Genomic DNA, 25,343 nt, shown 5'->3' with positions numbered 1-25,343 from the left:
CCTGCGGGAGGGCGGGGCGCCCGTACGAAGTACTTCTCCGGGTAATCGCGCAGGTGCAGCAGGCTCCGGGAGACGGTCTTGCGGTCCTGCTCCCACTTGCGCGTGCAGAAGACCATCTCGGTGAAGTACCACATCCAGCCGATTATGGGGACGTAGGCCAGCTCCTTCTTGGCCAGGACTTTGGAGCCCTGAAACAGAAGGGCCCGAGGGCGTCCGTGAAAGGGGCCGAGCGGCCCTGCTGGCGGCCGAAAGAGCTCACTAGAAAGAGGAGTGAACTGCATTGAAATGTTCAGGGCCCTGCGGATGGTCCCTGAGCACACGGGGGCTGGGAGCCGTCGACCTGGAGCTGCCACACTGGTCAGCTAGAGGGCAAGGCTGTGCCAACTCGGCCCCGCAGGGGCGAGGAACAAGGGGGCCTGGCTCTCCGTGGGGAAACAGGCACGGGAGGTGGGTGGGGGGCAGGTGGGGACATCTGGGGGTGGTGGGGAGGCTGTGTCGTCCTCGTGCCCACCTCCAGGTGTGCTGGCTAAGCCCATCCCGCAGACCTCACCCAGTCCTCAGGGAACTTGCTGGCTCTGCATGGGGCGGATACGCTCCCCTTAAAGACTAGGATCTGTGGCAAAGCGGGTTCTCTGGGTCGGATGGCTAAGAAATGATGGAGCCCAGAGCTACGCTCAGATCGGCAGGTGCACTGGGAGCACTCCACGCAGCCCCCGGCCAGCGCATCCCCAAGGCTGCACGTGGTGCCGGCGGTGACCTGCTGGGGAAGGATCCAGTGGCAGGAGGGGACAGGGAAGACACAAAGACAGCTTCTGATCTGGTGGATTGGGTTCCACATTTTTCACCCCCATTTTTGGAATTGGCCAAGGTCCTCCTTGAAAGAGCTGCCATCCATCAATGACAAAGATGACGGAGGCGGTGATGCGGACTGGCCGGTGGCCTTAGCTGTGCTCCTGGTGACAAGCGTCATTCTGTGCCCCTGAACCCATGAGGCTTGCGAGCAAGAGCGACACTTGAGCATGGCCCCGCCTCTTCCCCATCCCTCCCTCGACAGCTACAAAGCTCAGCAGAGGGGCAATGGGCCACAGTCCCCAGTCCCTGCAGACCAGGGAAAGGTATAAGCAGCCACTTGCTCCCTTGACCTTCAAAAAAAGAAGCATCATCCCCACTGGGAGAAGAAAAGGCACAGACACCTTTCAGGCACAGCCTCTCCACGTTTTGACGGGTTTGAGTTGTGTTTTTCTCACATGAAAATTTCCAACATGCAAATTATCTCACAGAGAACCAAGACATAAAATCCACAGACCTGTCCCAGAGGACCCAGAGGCAAGTCCCCGGAGGTCAGAGCACTTGCCCGTGAGGGGTCATGGCCAAACACAGGGGACGCGTTCCACAAATGCTGTTGAATTCTAAACCGGTAGGACAGGTATACCCATTCTACAGATGATCAAATTGAGGCTCAGAGACGGTCAGTGACTCACCCAGAATCACAGATCAGCAGCTGGAGAAGCAGAGAATTTGGGCCGGGCCAGCCCGTCGGAGGCCAAAGTTCGTGGTAAATGTTAATGAACCCCTAGGCCCTGGCCGATGCTGGGCGCCGTCCTCCCAGCCACTGCTTCCTTCTCTTTCATTTCCAGACTCCCTGTCATTCCGAAGGCCACGTTCTCAGGCTCTAGGGGCACCGTGACTGGCCCAGCCCCAGGGGCTGTAAGGGATTTCGCCTGGTCCCTACTCTCTCAGGGCCCTTATCTGCATCATGGCAGATCCCAGCCTGCTTGGCCCAGCTGGTGAACATTCAGAGGTCAAAGGTGGCCTCCCTGTCCCCTCCCAGGGCAAGAGTGGAGCCTGCGAGCATTGCAGACAAAGCTGCAGGTTAACTGGTAACTGACTAAGTGGGGCGGGGAGTGGAGGCGTCTCCTGCAGACACACCTGAGGATGCTGGGGTCCCCCCTCACAGGGCGACAGAAGCACGACTGCAGGGGTAGCTGCTTGGAAGGAAAACTACAGGTCTCTACAGCTAACAACTTGTAATCTTGCTGTAGCCAAAGAGCGCCTGACAAGCACGAAGGCAGAAGCTGGGACGAAGGTGGACTTCATCCTTGTACTTCGTAAAGTGATGGGGAGATTTCGTCTCCCTGGGACCCAGTGCCAGGAGAGCAGGTTCAGGCCCGCTGAGAGAATATTCCATCTCTCTTCCATCCCCCACAACTTATCCTACTTTTCGTAAGAAAACATGTGACGGAGGGAAATGAATTAAGGTCGAAGAAACTAATAATTACCACACACCTACTCCGTGCTACGCACTTGACGAGACATCTTACTTGTATTCATTCAGCCCTGAAACAGCAGGAGGTGGGAAAGGTTAGCCAAGGTTCAGAAAAGTCAGATAAGCTTCCCAGGGTCACAGAGCTGGTAAATGCAGAGCCGAGGTGTGAGTCGCACGTGTGGGGCTCACAACCACTGGGAGTTTTGCCTGCACACCCGTCTCGCCCCTGCCACCTGCATCAGAGAACTGTTCTGGAGTCAGAGGGAAACAGAAATATCTGCTCTTGGTACCTGAGCACACGAGGCACCAATCCGTCTCTCAGAGGATCCACTTCTGTGCTGAGTTTTACGTGTTTGAAAACAAAACACAGGAAGCCTATAACTTGGGGGAGCGCGGTGGTAACTGAGGGCGGCTTACAGAAAATAACATTCACGTAGCCGATCTAAACCCATCTTCATTGGCTTGCTTTCTGCAGTTAGAAAAGTGGTCCCTTTATAATCAAACTTTAAGAAATGTGGGTTTTCAGACATATGTGATCTTGCACAGAAGGAGGCCCACTTCAAGGAAAAGACCAGAAGCATCCTGGCAAAATCAAATCACAACATTGACAGTTTGGGTTCAGTTCTTGATTTTCTTGGGGTTTATATCATCTTCTTTCTGATTTGGGTTAGTAAGTCCAACATCGCCCTGCACTGACCTTGGGCTGGCGGCCAGTGAGGGAGGGCCGATGTGTCTGCCTGGCCAGGCCCAACCGCGGAAGAATCGGTCAGCAGAGCCCAGGACCGCAGCAACCGGCCGCCTCCTCGCTGAGGGGGCCTGTCACTCAGGATCTCCCCTCAGGTACCCCCTTCCCTCGCCTCATAATTACCCCTTCACCAGCATCTCTCATCGCTCGGGAACCACATGCCTTCACCACGGTGGCCCAGCTGCTCCCTGGACCTCCGGCCCTGCCCAGCAAACGAAGCACGGACACTCAGAGTCACAGAGGACCCCCAGAAAGCTGCTGTGTGACGGAGTGGCCTGTGGTTAAATACGTGAGATATCCAACACACAGGGCACCCCAGGGGACACATCCCCCCACTATGATCGCTCAACCCCCAAGTTGTGTGGCCAGTATGCACCCCTTCTTTGCCTGTGTATACTACAGAGTCACTGAGAGCAAGGGCTGCAGCTTTCAATCCATCCTTGTATCTCCATAGCAACCAGCACAGTGTCGTCTTCTCCGCCTTTTTTAATTTTAGGGCCACACCCACAGCATATGGAGGTTCCCAGGCTAGGGGTCGAATTGGAGCTGCAGCGGCCAGCCTCCACCACAGACACAGCAGTGCCAGATCTGAGCCCGTCTGTGACCTACACCACAGTTCGTGGCAACGCCAGATCCTTAACCCGCTAGAGCAAGGCCAGGGATGGAACCTGCATCCTCATGAATACTGGTCAGGTTCTTAACCTGCCGAGCCACAGGGGGAACTCCCAGCACAGTGTATTCTGCAGGAAATATACACATATGCTTGTCAGATGAATATTCTGAATCTGCAACAGTCGCCACTGTCACCACCGTGTGTCCTCGTGTTTAGAAGGCAGTAGGGAGCTCCGTGAGTGCCCTCTGCTTAGGAACCATCTTTCTAGCCTGCTTCTGCTTCTCCCTGTGCGCAGACAAGCGGCAGGGCTTCAGCCCAAGCTCTACGGGATTCCGTAAATAATACTAAGTCAATGGAGACCTGAGGTTCAAGGTTAAACATCTTGCCGCGGTGGCCCCGGTGACCCTGGCCTCCTGGTACCTCCGGGCACCCTTGCGTGTCCCTCCCTGTTTCCTGGAGCGCGGGCTGAGCTCATCGACTCACTTCAGACACGTGGACTACAACACAAGTGCTGGCTGCCACTTCCGAGGTGTGGCTACAGGGAGTCTGTGGCTTCTGCCTTGGGTGCTTTCTCCCCGTCACTCTTGTCTTGCCCTGCCCCCGCCCCACCCCACCCCGCGGAACAAGTGACACCTGAGCAGAAGCCGGGGGAGGATCAGGCTGAGACAAACAGAGACAAGCCTGGAGGCAGATCACGGCACGGCGACGCTTCAGCTAAGGCCATCACCCGGCCTCATGAGCCACCCCTGCCAGGACCCCACGGAGCTGGGCCGGGGACCCAGACCACACAAGCGGGCATAAGTGGAGTTTCTTTTGAGGCACTAGGTTTGGGGCTTGTGGCGCTGCTGTAGACAACGAACCCGTGAGGCCTCTTTAAACACCCGACAAGAACATCCCACTTGGCCTCGGGGGTAACAGCCAAGCCACACGAACCGAGCAGATAAAAACGGACAAGAACAGCTGCTTTTACGGAGAGCTGACCGGGCCCTGGCGCTGCGCAGAGACCCGGCAACACGATCTTAGGGGACCCTCTGGGGCCGCTGTGAAAGAGCACGACCTACTCTCCTGGGGCGGAAGCTCCGTCAACAGGACCGAAGCTTCGGGAGTCATGACCCTGGCACCGCACGCCCTGGGCTGTCCACGGGTCACCCGCACCCCAGGGAGGAGGCAGCCAGCGAACCCCCGAAAGGCAGTAACCAGAGCCTTCGCCGCCTGGTCTGCGCCAGCAATGCCAGCTCCCGTGGTACCAGAGCCTCGGGGACAGGCCACCCGAAGGACCTCATGGGTAAAAGCTTATAAAAGGACTGAAAGCAGCACCCTCTTTTTACTTTTAGAAAGAATCCCATCGTGGCAAGTTCCCATGTGGCTCTGCGGGTTAAGAACCCAACCAGTATCCATGAGGATGCGGGCTCATCCCTGGCCTCACTCAGTGGGTTAAGGATCCGGTATTGCCGTGAGCTGTGGTGTAGGTCGCAGAGGCGGCTCAGATCCCACGTGGCAGTGGCTGTGGTGTAGGCTGGCAGCAATACCTCCGATGTGACCCCTAGCCTGGGAACTTCCAGGTGCTGCAAGTGTGGCCCCAAAAAGCAAAAGAAAAAAGATGAATCAGGTTAGTTTTTTTGAAGGTCAATTAAGACAGAAGTACTGCTGAACAAGTCACATAACAAGATGCTGTTTCATTCCTTTCAAGGGTCATAGGAGTATATGGGCTGCTCGTCTGGCATCGCGCCCTTGAGGGAACACCCAAAGATGCTAAATGGTTCCCTGCCACGCAGGGAGAAAGTCCTCCCTGGAGAACACAGCCTGGTGCTTCCACCTGAGCTGGCCCAACCCCCACAAGGTCACTGACACCCTCTCTCATCCTCTCCCAGTGCCTCTGTCAGCACGTGGCTGCATCAGAATTTGCAGAGACAGCCAAAGCCATCACACCAACTGTTTCCTGGTGCTGGAGGGGGGGGGGTGAGTAGGATGATGAGGTCATCTGCTGCCCCCTCCCCATCCTCCCTCCACTGCTGCCAGGACCTTGGGGGCTCCAGGAAGCACTTCAGCAAGAATCTAGACAATCTGACGGCACCCGGCAAGGCTACCCGGACTCCACGAGGGGAGATGCACCCGCCCACTGCCTCGCTGCGTGAAGTTCCTCAAACTCCTGGCCGGTCTCCAGCCCAAGGGGCAAAGCTCATGCCCTCACATGCAATGTCTGCCGTGTGGTGTTTAAGAGTCAGAAATGAACTCTGACGGACACGGCTTTCATCAGGAAGTCAGGGTGCCAGGTGAACAGTCCCTGCGTAGGACAACTGTTCTGCTTACTAACTTACCATTTTATTTTTTATTACTTTTTTTCTTTTTAGGGCTGCACCTGTGACATACGGAAATTCCCAGGCTAGAGGTTGAACCAGAGCTGTAGCCACCAGCCTATGCCGCAGCCACAGCAATGCAAGATCTGAGCCGCATCTGCGACCTACACCATAGCTCACAGCAACACTGGATCCTTGACCCACTGAGTGGGGCTGGGGATTGAACCTGCAACCTCATGGATACTAGTCAGGTTCTTAACCCACTGAGCTACAACGGGCAGTCCCTGCTTAATAACCTTCAATGCATCTGCACCCTTGGGCTCTGATTGTAAACGGATCAGGATTTCGGAGTCTCTGCTAATCAAATGCTGAAAGTGCTAAGGCGGTCACCACAAGGACACCTCCCCTTCTCAGCCCCCATTCCCCCTCCAGTCCCAGGTCCTCTCTCCACGTGACTTCTCCTCCAAGCCCCTCGTGGGGTCCACCCTCTTCCCTGTACTGTGTCTGCAGACTCCGGTCGTTTCCTCGAGCATCCCTGTTTGTGCCTCTGCTTCGTCAGTTCCTGCTGCCCCATCCCTGGTCCCCTGAGGGTACTGAGGGTTTTACTCCCCAGAGTGGGCCCTGCACAAACCGTGAGCCAGGGGAAACTGGCGGCCTGTCCCTCCCAGGCTGCCCTGGTCACTTTCCGACACAAAGGTTCCCCCACAGCTTTTCCTCCCAACACCATCCAGGAGGAAACGAGTGGCAGCTCTGAAATTAGACTTAGCTGTCCTAGCCTGGGGCAAATTTCTTTACCCAAACTGAGGCTCTGGCAGTTTATTTGTAAAAAGGAAATAGCAACAATACCACAAGGATTGGAAAGAGCACACATAGGTGAAAGATGCTTTTAGAAGGAGCTCGTGGAGTTCCCGTCGTGGCGCAGCGGAAATGAATCTAAGAACCATGAGGTTGCGGGTTCGATCCCTGGCCTCGCTCAGTGGGTTAAGGATCCGGCATTGCCATGAGCTGTGGCGTATGTTGCAGCTTGGATCTGGCATTGCTGTGGCTATGCGTAGGCTGGCATCTGTAGCTCCAATTAGACCCCTAGCCTGGGAACCTCCATATGCTGTGCATGCGGCCCTAAAAAGACAAAAGACAAAAAAAAAAAAAAAAGTATTTAGAAGGAGCTCGTGGTCACAGAGCCACAGAGGGACTAGGGGGGCAGGGCACAGGCCCTGGAAAGTGCCTCTATGTCCAGCACACTTGCTGCTGCCCCAAATGACAGGCGTCTCACATTCTGAGCGTGAACCCACGCCGCCTGGGAAGCCCAGAAAATCAGCAGCTGCCCCCAGACCACAGCTGAAGTTCCAGGAAGCCAACTAGGTGGAGTAAAGCAAGATTTTCTACTTAATTCTGAACCCTGCAGGTCAAACTCTCTCGCTTAGACATCCAGCTTTCTTGGGCCCACGAGGACAGGCATGCAGAGGTGGGGTCTGCCTGGCAGCCAGGGAAGGAGCAGAGCAGTGAGATTAAGAATACGAAGTGGTTGGAGTTCCCTGTGGGTTAAGGACCTGGCATTGTCACGGCTGTGGTTCCGGTTGCTACTGCGGCGCAGGTTCGATCCCTGGCCTGCGAACTTCTGCACGCCACAGGTGTGACAAAAAGGAGGAGAAGAAGAAGAGGAAAGACTATGAAGTGGCATCCAGCCCTAAAAAACAGGAAAAATAAAATAAAAATAAAAAATAAAAAAGGGCCGGTATGTGTTCCTGACTCCCAAGAGGTTCTGTAAGGGTTAAACAAACTGAGAGTCGGAGAAACGCGGGCACAACCTAACGGCTGAATAAACAGGATCCTTGCTCACAAGCGGAGGGCACCCTGATTCCGAGCAAGAAGGAAAAGCAGTTGGTAAGACCCTTTCCCCAAGGCTGGTGAGGCGCCTGCAAATCGTGAAGCACGGAGAGCAAAGAGCCAAGAGCAGCAGAGCCGGGGATGCCACTTACCCCTAAGACCCCGAAGCGTTCGGCCAGGCTCCAACCACAGAGAAAGTCGATCTCAAACTTGTGGTTCAGAACGACGATGGCGTTCTCCTTGCCATACTTGGGGTATGCCCGGGGGTCCGTGTGGATGACGCACTCCGTGCCCGACCACCACTCCAGCAGCATCACCAGCTCTGGAACAAACCACAGACAGTCGGTCACGTCGCCCACCCTCTGTCGCCACGGGTCCCGCCCGCCCGCCCGCCGGGGTGGAAAGCAGCTTCGAGGGGCCAAGGTCTAGGGCATTTGGGCCAAACCCTAGTCCTTGAAAAGGTGCGGAAGCAGAAGGAAAAATGAGAGAACGCCGAACATCTCTCCAGGGGAGGAGAGGAAGCTTCGAGACAGCAAATGGCTTGCCTTCCTTGATTAGGTGCCTTGGGGACAAATAAATCAGCAAGCCGGACTCCATCAAGAATCCACGCCCTTGTGTTTTCGGAGCCTTGAAAGGCGGGCGTGAGGTGCTGTGCAGAAGTCCTGGGAAATGACTAATCAGGAGACTTATCAACGCCATCAGAGAACACTAAATACTCATTCTTTCTCTCGAATAATGGAGCAGTGCAGTGAGACACCTGCACCCAAACACCAAGGACAGATGAGGGCCACTACCTCACAGGCCTCAGCGAAACGATTAAAACATTTTTTCAGGAGCTGGTGAAAATAAAAAAGCCCTTTTTCGGGCAATAAGGACCAAATGGTCTTTATTCTTCAGGGACACCTTGAATCCAGGTCCCCAATTCCTAACCTGGTGGCCTCAGGACAAGTCATCATCGTAGAAATTGTCCGGAAAAAAAGCTGAACCTTGGTAACTAAACCTCCAGCTAGAGAGCAAGCTCTGGAATGGAGGGTTAAAGCTATATGTATGTTCAGCTAGTGGACGCGTGGCCGATGAGCCCTCTGCAAAGGGCGTGCCCCTTTTATCATAACTGACTAACAGGGTACACGTTAGGCTGAGGACTCATTCATCCCTCGCCCCTGCACCCCCCCCCAAGTGACACACAAAGCCCAGCAGGTGTGGTCTCGGCTCCAGCCAAGCCTCATATGTAAAAGGCTGGAGTGGCTGCCCTGGAAGCCTCTCCCATGGAGGCTGGAGACTGGTGCTTAGGAACTGGGGTGGGAGGGGGGGTGCCGGAACTCTCTAGAAGACATTACAGTCTAGTTTCTCAGCATGCCCACTCTGGGGCTTTAGACAGGTAAACCAAATGGGACCTCAGTGCCCTAATCTTTGAGGGGGTTGCCCCATAGGGTTTTGTGACTGAGCAGAACACACAACAGATGCTCCCTGCAAAGCACGTGCCAACACCCAACAAACCCAGGCTTCCGCAGCTACCGGTGTCCGTAGAAACACCCAGAACACATCCCTTACTTGACACTGAAGAGTCTGCCTATTCCGAGGAGTTGAGAAGATGCCACGCCCCCAGGCAGGTGTCCCACGGGCTGTGACATGGGGACTGACAGCCAGAAGCGGCCACCAGGGAAGGGAGGGCGCGCAGCACAGCGAGTGCCCTCGCAGGACAGCCCTGCAGGCGGGCCGGTTCCCCCTGGGAAGAAAGCTGCTTCTCCCGCTGCACTGATTTCTCCTAAGAGGTGCCGGGCAGGACTGCTCTGGGCCACTGCTCCGCCCAGAGCCCGAGCGAGCCCAACGCAGAGCCCCACGAGGCAGCGGCATCAAGCGGAACGGTCCCCTGGGACTCCTCGTACCCGTGCCTCTCTCTGTGCCCTGCTGCTCCCCGCCCAGGGCCCGCCTGAGCCCCCCTCTCACTTTCCCACGGCTGCCCCTGGGCTCCCATCCTCCTGGAGACGCTGCCCAGAGGCCAGGAGAGCAGAGGCTGCTCACGGGGTGGACGGCCGCCCAGCATGGGGCTCACGGGTTTGGGGGCCGGTCACAGCCAGGCTCCAGGCCTGGGGCGGCCACTCAATGTTCCCGAGACCTCTGGCCTGTCTCTCTGTGTCCAGTAGGTCTCCACGTCCTCATCTGCGAATAAAGACAGGAAAAGCTTCTAGAGACGGTGCAGGTATTAGATTACGAGGCACCTGGCCTGATGTCACCCACAGTAGGGGACTAGTTAAGCTCTTCTTGTTCCTGTCACACTCACGGTAATTTTCAAGCACAGGAGGCGCTGTGACCGCTGAGGGGGCACGGCGGGGAGAGGCCGAGACGGGGGTTACAGCCACTCCTGCACCCGAGCAAGCTGTTAGGATAATGATTCCACAGTGAAGCCAATGAGAAGTCACTGCAGCCTTTTTTAAGAGGTCACAGCAGCAGCTAATTTGCATTTTGAAAAGATCACTTGGTTGAGGCGGGCGCAGATCAGAAGCGGGGAGGCCAGTTCGGGGGTGACGGTGGTGCGACCAGGGGGTGAGTGGGGACAGGCCCGATTTCTCCCTCATCCCAGCAGGCTCTTAGTGGCACAACGGGACACTACATCTCACTGGGTAGAAGAGTTTTCTTTCCACCAAAGGGTTTTGATTTTTTTCTTACCTGACAAGAAATACACTTACAGAGTCGCACAGTAAAAGAATTCAAACCATCCAGAAAAGGAAAATGTAACGTTCCCGGAAGGCTTGGCGTGTCCCTCGGAATCCCTTTTCTTGTTTGTGTCCAGCTGAGGGGCCGCGGGAGATGCTCTTAACGTTTTGCAGGCCACCCGCTGGCCCAGGTGCTGATTTGCTTCCCGCGTGTGATGGAGCAGGTGGCCCTGCGACCGCGCCTCCGTCCCAGCCCCATCCAGCGCCTCCGACCCTGGGCCTGGCAGTGCCTGCTCCGAGGAGGGCCTGGCTCCCGCAGAACCCACACCACCCACGGCGGACGCAATAAGAATCCACGTGGGTTTCAGTCTGTGCTCTAGGGTCGCCAGTCGGGATTGGGGGTCCCAACCTCTCAATTCCCCCACCTACACCCGTCACCTGCTCCTGACTGCCCTGGGACTTCAAGCTCCAGCATGAGCCGCAGAAACAAGAACCCTCCAGAACGGGCCAGCCCAGCCCCCAGAGGTGACTACAGTGTATATCCAACCCCAGGGGCCCTTCCTCCCACCCCCCCCCAACTATTAACCCTTCTCCAGGGTTAATAATTAGGAACAGCTGGGAGGGTGGCCTCCCAGTCTTGTTCTTAGGTGTTTACACACAAACACACAATCACATGCACACACACTCAACACCCTTTTCCACCCGTAGGTGGGTTCTACTTTCTCAAGCTTTATAAACGCATGCCTAGAGTTCTTTTCCCCCGAACGGGCGTAGGTGGGGCTCTTTCCATGTTAATACAGATAAACAGAGGTATCAGCAAATATTTCCTGGGCTCTGGCTGCAGGCTGGGCGCTGCTCCGAGGCCACGCGGCACTGCATCAAATCCGCACATTCACCCTGCGAGCCTGGGAGGCACTATTACTGTCCTCATTTTAAAGATGAAGAAACAGTGGCGCAGGGACAGCTCTCATTCTTTGTTCAATAGATGAAACTGCCCCTTTTCGAGGTCAAAAATAGACAGAATGGCAGTTTTCATGAATGGCAACCAGATGCAGAGCAGTTCCTGCTACAGATACCCTGAGATTTGTTCAGCTATTTGGCCATTGATTTAGCATTTTCTCACTGTTCCAAATACCATAGTAAATATACTTGAAAATGCATGCTAAAAAAATTGGGGAGGAGTTTCTCCAACATAGGTGTGCCCAAAATAGGATTATGGATTGAAGAGTGTGTGTGTTATTCCATTTTAAGTATATTTCCAAATCGCTTTCCAGAAAGCTCCTGCCAACGCCCGCTTGAATCAACAGTGTGGGAGCAGGTCCCTTTCCTGCTGCCTGGACAACACCGCAAGCTCCTGGAGGCCGGGACCCAGTGTCCTTCAAGGCGTGTTCCCGGCGACTGGAGGGATTCTCATCAATTATTTCGTGACATCCTCCAGCCAGCAGCCAGCCGCATCCATCTCTGCAGCTCCCGCCTCTCTGTCCCAATATCCAACACACCGGGCGTACTCCAAAAGCGTCCGCTGGGAGTTTCCACTGTGGTACAGTGGGTTAAGGACTGGCCGGGTCTCTGCAGTAGCTTGGGTTCAATCCCCAGCCCTGCACAGCGGGTTAAGGATCCAGCTGTGGCCCAGGGTGGTGGCAGGTCTCAGCATCGCTCCGACCCCCTCCCCCCACGGAAGCGGGAGCACCACATTCCCTGGAACCTCCAGTCGAACTGAAGCGTCACCAGGTAGCAGCTGGGCAGGCACTCCTGATGGAAGACCACGGGCAGGGGAGCAGGACAAAGGAGGCTGTGAGAAAGCAGCCTCTCTGGTTTGTTTAGGGCACACCACCTGTCAGGAGTCTCAGACTGCGGCCCGAACAGCTGGCACTTTGACACCAGGAGCCACCGCTAAACACCGCCGGGTAGACGCAAGGGGCCAAGAAGCACTTTCTGGTTCGGGTGTCAAAACCATTACACGGTGAGCAAGCAGAGAAAGCAACGAGGCTTTGACCTAATGAATTCTTATTAGGTCAAAGCCAAGAGTCAAGCAGTTCACTGAAAAGTAGAACAGCTTGGAATTTCCGTCGTGGCGCAGCAAAAATGAATCCGACTAGAAACCAGGAGGTTGCAGGTTCGATCCCTGGCCTCGCTCAGTGGGTTAAGGATCTGGCATTGCTGTGAGCTGAGGTGTAGGTTGCAGATGTAGCTTGGATCCCGCGTTGCCATGGCTGAGGTGTAGGCCGGCAGGTGTAGCTCTGATTTCTATCCCTAGCCTGGGAACCTCCATATGCTGCCAGTGAGGCCCTAAAAAGACAAAAGCTCCCCCAAAAAAGAAAAGCAGAACAGCTTGGAGTTCCTGCTGTGGTGCAGTGGGTTAAGGATCTGACTGCAGCAGCTCAGGTTGTTTTAGAGGCGAGAGTTTGATCCCTGGCCCAGGAACTCCCATATGCCAAGGGAGTAGCCAAAAATAAATACATAAATAAAAATAAATAGAAAAGCCAGTAATTAAAACAAAGCATCAAATCTGAAGATGCAGAAAAGGGGCTTCCGACACCCCTGGAGAAGAGCCCTGAGGTCGCCACGTGCTGCCAGGGGCTCTCACTGAGTTGCTGGAGGAGGGGCACTGGGACAGAGAAGTCCCGTGATCTGGTGGCCTGGGTCCTCCCCAGGCCCATCTAAGACCGTGACTTGGCCGTCGTGTCCTGACCCCAAGGGTGAGTGTGTGGTGGACACGTCTATACGGAGCACCTGTAACATGCCCCTCTGTCCAGGCCCAGGAGACAGGACAGAGGGCCCCGCCCAGGAAGGCCACCTTGACTGGTCCAAGGTCAGGTGCTCTCGGGTAAAGAAAGTGTCTGGACACAGACCTTCTGACATCCACACCGGGGCTTCCTGCGCCTGCCCCTCGGTTCACTGTGCTCCCTTAGGGACCACGGAGAGTGTCGCCGTCAGGCTGAGCCAGCGGGGGGTCCCGGCCGTGCTGGCGTCCACGAAGCAGGAAAGGCAGAGGAGAAAGACAGAACCAGGAAGGTGGGGAAGCACCGGTGCCCCCCAAGCCCAGCGCCGCAAAAACTGGAGCACCAAGGGACTGTCACCTGGGTCCTTGATCAGCCTGTACCTGCTGGCCTTCGAATGGGGCCAGGAACCCCTTCATCTGACCCCTGGCCCTGGTCCAGGAGCCTGTGGCAGACTGAGCCCTGGACCCCAGACTGGGCTTGTGGCCTGGCCTGGTCCCCACGTGATGCAGAGGCAGCAGGGGTCCCGCACAGGCACCAGCCACCCCACAGGCCTGTGGACCCCAGGGCTCCTCCTGAGGCCTGCAGGGTGGGCACGTCAATTGCGGGGCTAAGAGTCAAATTCTCTTGGTTCCCAGACCCAGGACGGGGACTCAGGGGGATCACCCCTCCCTCTTCAAGGCCCCCCAAGAGACATGCCACCCCCAACCAAGAGCTGCGCAGCGGCACCACCCCAGGTGAGGGGCTCCATGCTTCCCTGGTCTGCAGCAGCTGCTGCGTGTGTGACAGAGCAGGCTTGGTGTCCCTGCTGGTGGCTCCCCCTGGGCCCAGAGAGAGGCCCCCCGACCCCCAGACCCTCTCAGCTTCCTTACTGCATGGGGGTGACACGCACAAGGTTAAATGCATTCAGAGTCTTTGGGACCCACATTCCAGCCAGGTCCTGGCTTCAGCTGCCTTTTAGCGTCTGTCTCCGTCCCATGTCACCGTAAACACAGTCAGGGCCAAAACCCCACCACACCCCCAAGCACTTTGTCCCGACCTCAGAATACATCTCAATGGAAACAGCAGTATTTGCTCAAAGCAGGAGCTGGAGAAGATGCAAGGGGGTGCAGGGAGAAAGGGAGGGGCTGCCCCGCCAGATGCAAAATCCCGTTTCGAGAAGGAGGAAGCCTCTGGTCCCAGGGCCTCGTCACCTCGTCACCGAGACTAGCTCTTCCACCCTCCCGCCCCTCAGCTATTATTATTGTTATTATTATTCTTAGATGAACTGACAGCTAATATTATCACAGGCTCTTCCCTCACTGTGGCCTCAACCTGCCTGTTAATTTCAGGGCACCCCGTTCACCCCGTTCTCAGCCGGGACCCAGTGCCTGTCAGACACTCGTCAACAGACCAGATCTGCAGCCAAGGTTTTTTCAGTACAACGCAGCAACTGTGAAATCTTTTGTCCTATTTAAAAACGTTCAGGAGTTCCCGTTGTAGCTCAGTGGTAATGAACCCGTCTAGTATCCACGAGGATGGGGGTTCGATCCCTGGCCTCGATCAGTGGGATAAGGATCTGATGTTGCTGTGGCTGTGGCGGAGGCTGGCAGCTGCAGCTCTGATTTGACTCCTAGCCTGGAAAGTTCCACATGCCACAGAGGCGGCCCTAAAAAGACAGACTTAATCAGTTAATTAATTAATAAATAAAATGTTCAGCTTGCCAAATTTTGCTATCGGTATTTTTCCTGTGGCCGCTTCCCAAGGGCAGGGTGGCTGGAGATGCTGGCAGGAGCCCAGCGCAGGCATGTCCCCAGCAGCTCAGCCCCTCTGGATTCTGCAAGTTGCGGCCACGCGTGGCTCTGGCCAGTGGCTGCCGCCTGGCAGGCCAACGCCACTTGCAGACCAGGTAGGGCCGACTCCAAGTTATGTGAAGTAGGACCAGGGAGGGACGTGGAGCACAGGAAATGAGCTCCGCTTTAAAAGCCCAACTGCAGCCTCCAATTTCAGGGGCTGATGGAAGGACCAGACCCAGGGGCCTGTCCTGAAGGACAGATTTGGTTTTGTTCTGTCGCTACAGTGCTGGGCGGCCCAATCCCAGAGAGGAAAAAAGTAGGACAAATGGGAAACGGGGCGGGGGAGAAGGTAGAAGGGAGAGGGAGCCCCCCGCCCCGGGTCACGTTTGTAAAGGAGGGGGAAGATGACAATAACTGACACTCCCTGAGTCTGCTCACCCAGAACTGTCCCCATTTCACAGCTGAGGATGTGGAAACGTCGAGGCCGGGCAGCCGGTGTGCTGCATGCTGGGTGCTGAACCCAGACGGGGGCACTGAGAGAGTCCACAGGGCACTGAAAGCCATGGGTGAAGGGCGAAGGGGGCAGAAAGAGCATTTCGGGAGAGAAGAGGGTCCAAGGAAGGTCAGAGTAAAAGGACCCCACCCTTGACCTCAGGCAGCCCTTCTCCGGGGAACAAAGATGCTCGACTCAAAGGCCGTGGTGGGGGCTGAAAGCACGTAACACGTGCCTGCCCTGGACCCGAGGATAACACAGCAGTGACGACCAGAGAAATAACGAAGGGACAGAGACATCGGCCAGGAAAGACATGAGCAGCACACTAGCCAGTGTCCACTCCCCAGCGGCCCCTGCTCTCACCCCCCAGCCTCCCTGTCCCCAGACTCTCTGGTCATCTCAGCCCAGACACCGAGCAGCTATAAGAAGCCGCTTCAGCCGTGCTGGATCTCAGGAGTCCACACTGGCCCTGGAGTTTCAACAACCCTCCAAACCCACAGCTGAGCTTGTGCGAGCCAACTGGATGCAAGGGAGAGGGCTCCCCTTTGCCCACCTAGCCCACCCCCCAGGTTCCTGCTACACCTGCCACCAAGGCCAGTTCTCTCCTCTCTGTGGCCCTTTCCGGAAGTGCTGAGAATTCTACCACGACAGGGAAGCAGAGTCCCTGCAGAAAAGGCCTCCAAATCCAAACTCTGGGTCAGCGTTCATTGTTCAAACACACGCCAACAGCCAAACTCTCCGGCAAGGGAGATGTGACCAAGGAATGTGGTGTTTTTAATAATTAACTCTCATCTAATTTTAATCACGATATAATCATACAATTATAATGTAATCTATAAACTAGGTTTATTTAATTATGTACTTGTAATAGCTTTTTATAATTTCAGTGATAAAAATAACTTAGGTTAAAAAATGAGCCCTCTCATCCTTAAAAGCTTCCAAAATGCAAAAACGAAGCCAAGAAGCTTCTGGGGTTTGAACTAAGACCACCCACTCCCACACCAGGACGAACGGCAGGCCCTGGCCTTGGTTTCCGCGCTGGCCTGGCTGTGCTCAGACAGGGGGACGGAGAGATGAACTTGAGCGCTGAGTGGGGGCTGCGCAAACGGCAAGGTCGGGGGCCCGCCGCTGCCCACCCCCCATCTCACCATCCCGCCTGAGATGCTTGGAGGGATGGAGTTCGATACACAGACTTGCCACCTGACCCAGAATCGGGGAGTTCTGATCCGAGACCAGCTGCTGGCTGGTCCCCATCCAGCTCTCGGGTCTACTGGGAGCCGCCCAGCCCTGCCTCCCTACTCACAGCCCCGTAACCGGCTCGAAACCCGGGTGAAGCGGGGTTCCCTCCCACCCAGCTACACCCTCTCTTTTCCCCACGTTTTTCTTCCCTACCTCCCCTGACCCATCCAGGCTCAACACGTGCCCACATTCCCACGAAACCTCAAGTCCGAGGCCACCCAGACAGGGTCTTCCTAACGTCTCGCCACAGCTGTGCTTGTGCACGTGGGCAAGGCGTGTATTTTATCTGAATTATTTCTAGTTAATTCACCAGCATGTGCCTTTGGGCCATCACCCGATTTCGGTACTCTGTTTCCACGACACCAAACTAGGAGCCCCACTGAACCTGCGGCCCTTCCGTCCACATCCCAGCCAACAAGCATCTGCTTTTCCCACTTAAGTGCCCAGATCATCAAATGATGCTGAGGCAAGAGGCCTATAAACAGATGCACAGTCTGCCTGGACCACCAACAGTTCATGGGGCCATTTGGAAAACAGTATCTAAAGAGGCTCCTTAGAGAGAAGGAAAGATGCAGGTGGATTTGCTATGAGCTGGCAACACTCGAAGCTGAATCCTCTGGACCGCCCAGCCCCTCCATCACGTCCTCCCAGCCCCTGGAAAGTGCTTGTTTCTTCACAGGTTTTGCCCTTGGCAGACAGGGAGGGGATGCACCTGACCTGGTCTGTTCTTGGTGATCAAATCTTAAAGAGCTAATGCTGCCACATTGAAACCTTTCTCCCGAAGCCTTGAGGTGGCGAGGCGAGACCATAAAAACATCTGCGGATGGAGTGAAGAGCTCTGCTCCCTCCCCACTTACATCCTGCAGGAAGGAGAGGGGAACTGGGGAACTCTTGCCGAGACAGAGCCAGAGCCGGGCGGAGAGCAGGCGGTATATATGCTCCAGGCGTTTATAGTGTGAACGTGGAGTGAGTAAGCTCAGCAGCGGAAAAGCAGCTTCCTATGGAAACGGATGTGTGCACACGCACTACTGAATCACTCTGCTATACAGCAGAGATCAGCCCACCACTGCAAATCAAGTGTACATCAATAAAACTTTTAAAAATGAAAAAAAAAAAAAAAAAAAAAAGGGATGCCGCGGGAGTGGCCCAAGAAATGGCAAAAAGACACACACACACACAAAAAAAAAAAAAAAAAAAAAAAGCAGCTTTCTACCAAGGGGAGTCACCGCTCTGCTGCCAATTATTGGGTCAAACTTTCAGGAAGAGACAAAACCTCAAGAAATACAACAGGGTTGAAGCCTTGTGCTTCCGGCTCTCATTCAGAACCCTCAGGTGGGGGCCGGGAGGGGAAGGAAGGGCCCAGAACCAACCCCAACCCCGACCACTCTGACGCCCTGACATTCTGGCTTCTCAAGACTCCCTTCCAAGAAAGCAGCTCCAGAAGTCACTAAGCCCTGATACCCGGGCTGTCTGATCATCCATTCCCGGTGTCAGCATCCTTGTTCATCCGTGATCAGATACTGATGAAGAAGCCACTGGATGCCCAGCACTGGTGCCGGGCCTCGGACAAACACATTCTAGCAGGGGAGACGGGCAGTAAAGAAACAAAGAGCACACAGATGTGCATCCTGGTAGCTGGAGGGCTCTAAGGGTTGGGAGGGCAACAGGAAGAAGGACGGGCTGGGGACAGGATCCAGCAGGGCTGACCTTTCAGAAACGGCCCAGAGAAGGCCTTCCAGAAGTCTCTGGAGTTTGGCATGAAGCTGCTGTGATCTGAGATAAAACCTGCTGGAAGGGCGCCTTCCCCAGACATGGGACTCATGTTGTTCACGGGTGTGTTTGCAGCGCTGAGAACTGGGGACCCAGGGAGAGGGTGCCTTTGGTTGCTGTGTGGAGAACTGTCAGCAGGTTCGGATGGAGGCCAGCTCTGGGCCATCAGCCAGGGGACAGGGACATGGGCTCGGTGGCAGTGGTCATGTGGAAGAGGAGTCTGGGGTGACACTGGAGGTGGGGAGGGCAGGATTGGCTGCTGGGCTGGGTGTGGTAGAAGAGGAGGTGGAGGTGTGAGTCTAAGATGTCACCAGGAACAGAGGGAGGTGGACCTGCTGTTAAATGAGTTGGGAAGCCCTGGGAGCAAAGGGGCAGCTGGTGGAGGACGAGCCCGGCTTGGGGCACATTAGCCTCGTGCGGGGCCAGCATCCTGGCTCTGAGGAGGTGTAAGGGGAACAGTTCTGTCCTGCCCTGGTCTCACCCTGCCCCTGACTTTTCCGTCCTGCCCCCGTCACCCTCAGACTACTGTACCCTCCCCACCCCCATCTCTGCAGCCACCTCAACTTCTCTCCCAAACCCTGTGACACCTTTCCACTCCCCCGTCACCAGTGAGAGTTATTAGTCAGGCTCCCACCCCGTCCAGGCGCTTGGCAAGATGAGCGTCACCAGGCCTGGAGGCAGCCATAGCACAGGAGGCACAAGCACCTCCGCACCCAGATTTTGTTCTCTAAAACCCACTCCCCATCAGCCTTCCCATCAAGGGCCCCACCCCAGGGGAGGTAAGGTAACAGTGGACGGTTCTTGGGCGCCAGTCTGAACCTGGACCACCAAGTGTTTATGTCTAACTTCTTGTTTACCATCCAGGGAGGGAGGAGCAGGTTAAACTCCCCTCCAGTGAGCACTCACACATGCCCGGGAGGAGGGACACTCTACAGGTCAGGGAGGATCTAAGTGGAGAAAGACTTAAAAGACACAACAACCAAATGCAGTGTATGGACCCTAGAATTTACCCATGCCAAATGTTGGAAAAAAAAAAGTTTGGAAACAGTTGCAGAAATCTAAATATGGACAGTATTATGTGACACTAAAAAAATAACAACAATAACTTTGATAGTTGTGATAACAATGTTGTGTTTGTGTTCAGACGTCCTCATTTTCTGTAAAATACACCTTGTGATAACCGAGGATGTTAACTCATGACATACAAATTTCTAGGATCCCTTTTATAAATTTTCAGCAACCTATCAGTAACAATCAATAACTGCCAATATGACAAAATATTTAAAGTTTTTAAATCTAGGTGCTGGGAATATGGGGAATCCTTATGCTATTCTCTGCAGTCCTACATGTATTTAAATGCTTCATGATAAGGACGTGAAAGGAAGCCAGCAATGTCTTATACAGAAGCATAAGTCCAAGGTCAAAGGCAGTCCCCAGACACCTCAGTCCTGCCTCAAGCACTGGTTCCAACAATGGAGAGACAAAGAAACCTCGAGAATATATCTATGCAGGAGTTCCTGTTGTGGTTCAGTGGTAACAAATCCGACTAGTATCTGTGAGGATGTGGGTTCAGTCCCTGGCCTCACTCAGTGGGTTAAGGACCCGGCGTTGCTATGCGCGGCGGTGCAGGCTGCCGAAGAGGCTCAGCTCCCACGTTGCTGTGGCTGTGGTGTAGGCCGGCAGCTACAGCACGGATTCAACCCCTAGCCTGGACACTTCCATATGCCACAGGTGCAGCCCTAAAAAGAAAAAAAGAAATACATCTGTGAATAAAATATAAATCAAAGCTTCATGGGGATTGCCATTTTTTCAGTGTCTGAGAGAAAGGAAGATTACAAGACAGTTTGAAAACGCCTTACGTTTTGATGCCAGTCCATCGAGTGGCTGGTCACAGGGTCTGAAGTGCCCATAGGGTGAAGGCATTCACGTCTCTGCTCCCCTCTGCTCACTAGGCTACGTGGAGTAGTAAGACATTCTTGAAAGCTGGCACTGTTCCCTCGTCCCCATGGTCACCAGGTAAAGCTCCCGTGCCTTATTCCAGGCCATAGGGGTTGGACCCCCATGCCCAGCCCTTCTCAGAGTGGCTTTGGGGGGGCTGCATCTTCCCCCAACCCCTGCCTTAGTATCCTGCCAGCTGCCTACCGTGTAGGCTGTGCTGGGGCTCAAGTGTCCCTGGCCTGCGCAGTGAAGAGAAGCCAGGAGACCGATCTTGAACCGTACTGCCTTTGGGAGATGTCCTCGACCTTAATCAAAGGGGCAAGTACTTAGGAAGCGCTTTCTCTGCCAGGTCTGGGCACATGGGGGCAGGGTGGGGATGGTGGAAGTGGAAGCTGCCAGGCTCCCACGGAACTGAGATCAGTAACAACCATGTTAAGTGGAATTTTATCAACAGGTAGCAACAGTCTGGCAGAGAGCAGACATTCGAGGGACACCCCACCCGCCTCCTCCCTCCCCACCCCGACACCACGCCTGTTGATTTATCTGACCCAAACCCCAGTGCCCCTCAAGACACAGTTCAAGGACCCCCTTTGGAAAGTGACCCCAGGCCCCAGGTTCTGCAGCGCCCTTGCCTTCTGCACCTTCCACTCGGCGAGGGCGGGCATGTGCCTTGGGACGCGAGCACGCGCTGGGGCTGGGACTGAAATGGGGTGTTCTTTGGGTTCCCAGAGGGTTCTGGAAACTTACCCTTTACCACCCACTGCCCCCTACCCCGAGGTCCCCGTCCGAGGGGGCCTCACAGGATTCTTTGCTAAGCCACTGTAAGGAGATGAAAATTTCTCAAAGCCAAGAAGTATGAGGGCCACTGTCATGTTTCATGGTGTCTCCCCTGCCAAGGGCCCCAAGACGTCACAACCTTCCTAAGCCCGGGGCCGCAACGTTCCACCTGAAGATGGAAAGCCTTTCCCTGCATCCTTGGACAGAGGTCTCCCTTCCGAGGCCAGGCGGTGCAGTCTACCTGTGTGGGCAGGACACACCTCAACAGTGAGTCTCCTCTAAGGACCCGGACACAGGGCACGAGATGGCTTCCTCAGAGCCAAACTGAGCAAACAGATCCCAAGGCGCAGTCCAGAGACAGGTAAGAGTCACTTGACAGAGGACACATGGCCTCCAGGCCACGACTCTGATACCAGCTTCCTTTAAAGCACTGGGCACGTGGTGGAAAGAATGAATCAACCAAGAGCAGCTGGTCCTTCAGGAGGAAGGGCCGTGAGTATCTCCACGCTGCTCCCGCTACAGGCCCAGGCGCTATGGGCCCAGACTTCACATCCACCCAGAGCAAATTCGCTCATCCAGCCTGAGTGCGATCTGACTTCAGAGGCAGATCAGCCTTGAGGGCAGAAACGTGGTGATGAGCCAACGTGAGCATCCACGCCAGCTTATTCTCTCCATTGAGAAATAGACAATTACTTGGCGGTTTCATTTTTGTACCTAAGTGCTTCTTAAGATTGCTTACTATGAGCTCATCAGAACCCGATGAAAATAAGAATAGAGCCAGTTTTAGCCCAAGAAACTGGGGCTCAGACTCTGGAAAGTGGTTAACTCCTCCAGGTTACACAACCTGCCTCTGGGGACTCGGCCCACCTCCCTGTCACAGCTTAGACCTCCACCAACAGCCAAGACGGATGCTGCCAAGAAACTGACCTGCACTCGCGGGCCAGCGCTCACACCACCGGCCTCCCCGTCCGCCCACCGCCCACCGCCCACCACCCCGGTCCTGTTAGTCCTGCCTCTTCCGTGTCCAGCGCCATCATCCCCTTCTCCATTTTCAGGGTTGTCCTTGTCATCCTTTGATGACCTTCTGTCTGGTTTCTCTGCCTCGAGGGCCACCCACCCTCTCCTCCGTCTGTGTCCCCACCTCCTTGGCTCCTGACCATCCACGGAGGAAGTGAGACTCTGTAACCAGGCCCTACTGCTTGGCCCACCTTCCTTCTCCAACTGACCTTGAGCTAAGGTCAAGTTCAACTACGTGCTGTTCCCAGAACTACCCAGAACACACTGTCCCTACCCTGGGCCTCTTGCCCAAGCCATTCTCGTGGCCAGAAAGGCCCTTCTTTCCATAGAACATCCAAACCTTATCTGTCTTCCACGCTTCAGCCCAACTGAGATCTGGTCTGTGAGTTTCTCTGGACCACCCTCCACCTCCACAAGGAGTGACTGTCTCCGCCTGGATCCCCGCTTCCGGCCGCTGCGGCAGTGGTACTTCCAAGGCAGACCTGACCCGAACTCCCCCGGCCTCACCCACTAGCTCCATGACATGGGCGTATGACTTAACCTCTCTGGCTTTCAGTTTTATCTGTAAAAAAGGAATAATTAAATAGCACTCCCAAAATTGTTTTGAACACTGAGTCCTGAATAAGACAAACATCTGACTATTGTTTGCAAAAGCGCTGCAGGCAGGCAGCGGCCGTGATGCGCAGGCAACCTTGGTCAGATGTCCTTTCTCGCGGGCCGGTTACAGGCACGTCCGGTTTGGTTTGGTTTGGTTTGCTTGGTTTGGTTTTCCTTCCCCGTGGGCCACACAGTCCCTCAGGAGGGTTTTATCCTGTCCATTTGTTACCGTGCTGCACACAGAACAGGGCTGGCACAGATATCAACACATATTTGTCCTCTCACAAGCTGGTGATGGCATGATTTGCAGCTAAGAGAAAATTCACAAAGATCCAGATTATGTCAAAAATCAGTTAAGGATGGTAGGGTCCTTGGGCCCATTTAATCATTTAAAAAATTTTTTTTCTTTTTTGCTTTTTAGGGCCGCACCTGCCGCATATGGAATTTCCCAGGCTAGGGGTTGAATCGGAGCTGCGGCTGCTGGCCTACACCACAGCCACAGCCACAGCCACAGCCACACGGGATCCCAGCCACGTCTGCGACCTACACCTCAGCTCACAGCAACGCTGGATCCCCGACCCACTGAGCGAGGCCATGGATCAAACTCGCATCCTCATGGATATTAGTCAGATTTGTTTCTGCTTTGCCACGACAGGAGCTCCCCCAAAAAAATATTCTTAAGCACCGTTAGGAAACAACTCATCTCGGAGTTCCTGATGTGGCTCAGCAGGTTAGGAACCCAACAGAGAGTCTGTGGCTTTAAATTTCAAGTCAAGTTTAAAATCTACTGAAGACAAACACGTACTCTAAGTTTTCATCCATTTAATGGCTTCTCTCACCTTCCCCTCATCAAAATATAATGAAGCTTATGTTCATAATTCAGATTCATTACTCAGAGAAATACATCTACTGTGAAAAGGATGAAAAAAATTGAGATGCTGAAATATACACAATTCCCAAAACAATTTTTAGGTCAGAAAAGTGAGGGCGAGACTATGCTGAATTTGTCTTTTTTTTTTTTCTTTTTGGCCACGCTGCAGCATATGGAGCTCCTGGGCCAGAGATCAGATCCAAGCCGCAGTTACAACCTACACCATGGCTGTGGCAACACCAGATCCTTAACTCACTGTGCCAGGCTGGGGATTGAACCAGTGTCCCAGCGCTGCAGAGATGTCACCAATTTCTGTTGCACCACAAAGAGAACTCCTAAAATTATTTTTGGAAAAAACGTCTCGGAGTTCCCTGATAGCCTAGCAGGTTAAGGATTTAGGACTGTCCCGGCAGAGGCATGGGTTTGATCCCTGGCCTGGGAACTTTCACATGCCAAAAACACATAAATAAAACCCCTTTTCTCCACATGAGATATCACTTCCTTCTGTCCGCCCAGGTAGCTACAGAGACTTCGATCTGCCTTTTCTAATACAGGACTGACTCCCTTGCCAGAGAAGAGAACAACGCACAGGGGGGGAATAATGTACAGAGTGTTTACTCCTTGATAAGTGAGGTCGCCGGAGTTCCAGATCTATCCTAGCATCAGTTATTTCACTCCTCCCTTGGCTTTGCAACAGGATTCTGTCCCTATTAAGGGTGCCAAATAAAACGCAAAGTGCCCAGCAAAATCCGAGCACCAGATGAACCTCCAAATTACTTCGTAGCATAAGAACACCTCATGTAATAATAGATAAAAAGAGATACTAATATATAAGCCTTGCAACATGAGCAACATCCCCCTAACACAAATTATTCGTTGTTTATCTGAAATTCAAATTTAGCCAGGAGTCCTGAATTTTTATTTGCTAAATCTGGCAGTCTGAGTCCTTATCAACCCAGCGGTAGCCATGGCAACAAGCAATGATGTGGAGCTAGGAAGGAGCTGGACACCAACGGTCAGGGTTGAACGGCCACCAACAGCTCCGTGGGGCTCTGACCAGCGTCACCTCGTGTGACCAGGAGGCCATCTGCCCAGATGGGCATTTCCTCCCCGTCGTACAGAAGACAAGAGGGAAGCCACGTGGCTTTCCCAAGGTCGCACATTTTGGGGGTGGGGGGCAGGATTACTGCGCTTTGCGGCTGCCACCTGGAATCCTGGGCAGCCGATGGCACAGTTCTGTCACCTGCTGGCCCCCGTGAATATGCAGAACGCGTGTTTCATAGGATCTCAGCAAATCGTCCAATAATGAGCCTGCGCTTCACGTACAGCCCAATCTTTCAAAGGTCCCCGAGAAATCCTGTTTCCGGGCTTCGGCGGAGCTTTATCTAATCAAGTCATGAAGCTAGTGAGCGGGCACAACAACCAGTTACGAAACCCTAATTGCACGGCAGCCCTGGGAACACCAAGGCCAAGAATTACGAGGCTCAGCCATCTGTGACCTGTCCCGGGCGCTCCCCATCCAGCCCTTGTTGCAAAGGCTAATTAACGTGGGCCAAGCCCAAGGCTGATGCAAAAGCACCCAGCCCAGGGTGCCTGCTGGGGCAACAGCAGAAGGACATAAATGGGATGGAAGGGGGGGGGAGGGGGAGCCAAGCACGGAGGGAGGAGGAAAGAACCAGTATTTATTGAGCACTTTCTGTATGCAGCCAGGGAGCTTGTCACACACAACCACTCATTTCTCCAG

General features: G+C 54.5%; 1 protein-coding gene across 8 annotated transcripts in view; it reads right to left on the bottom strand.

Moving 5' to 3' along the window:
- Positions 1–25,343, bottom strand: part of AGPAT4 (1-acylglycerol-3-phosphate O-acyltransferase 4) — a 111,720-nt gene that overhangs the window by 10,582 nt on the left and 75,795 nt on the right. For all 8 annotated transcript variants that reach the window (XR_014807181.1, XR_014807161.1, XR_014807165.1 and 5 more), the window contains 2 exon segments: positions 7,901–8,070; positions 27–188 (listed from right to left, as the gene is read on the bottom strand). Coding sequence is in view for 4 of the 8 variants with exons in the window: in XM_005654348.4 (XP_005654405.1) it covers positions 27–188; positions 7,901–8,070 (332 nt within the window). In the remaining 4 variants the exon portion in view is untranslated.

The sequence above is a fragment of the Sus scrofa genome, chromosome 1, assembly GCF_054392235.1.
Source record: "Sus scrofa isolate SSC_HxYL_T2T_F1_AM1 chromosome 1, Sscrofa_HxYL_maternal_Yorkshire_Landrace_v2.0, whole genome shotgun sequence".
Taxonomy (NCBI): domain Eukaryota; kingdom Metazoa; phylum Chordata; class Mammalia; order Artiodactyla; family Suidae; genus Sus; species Sus scrofa.
This window is presented reverse-complemented; position numbering and strand designations above follow the sequence as displayed.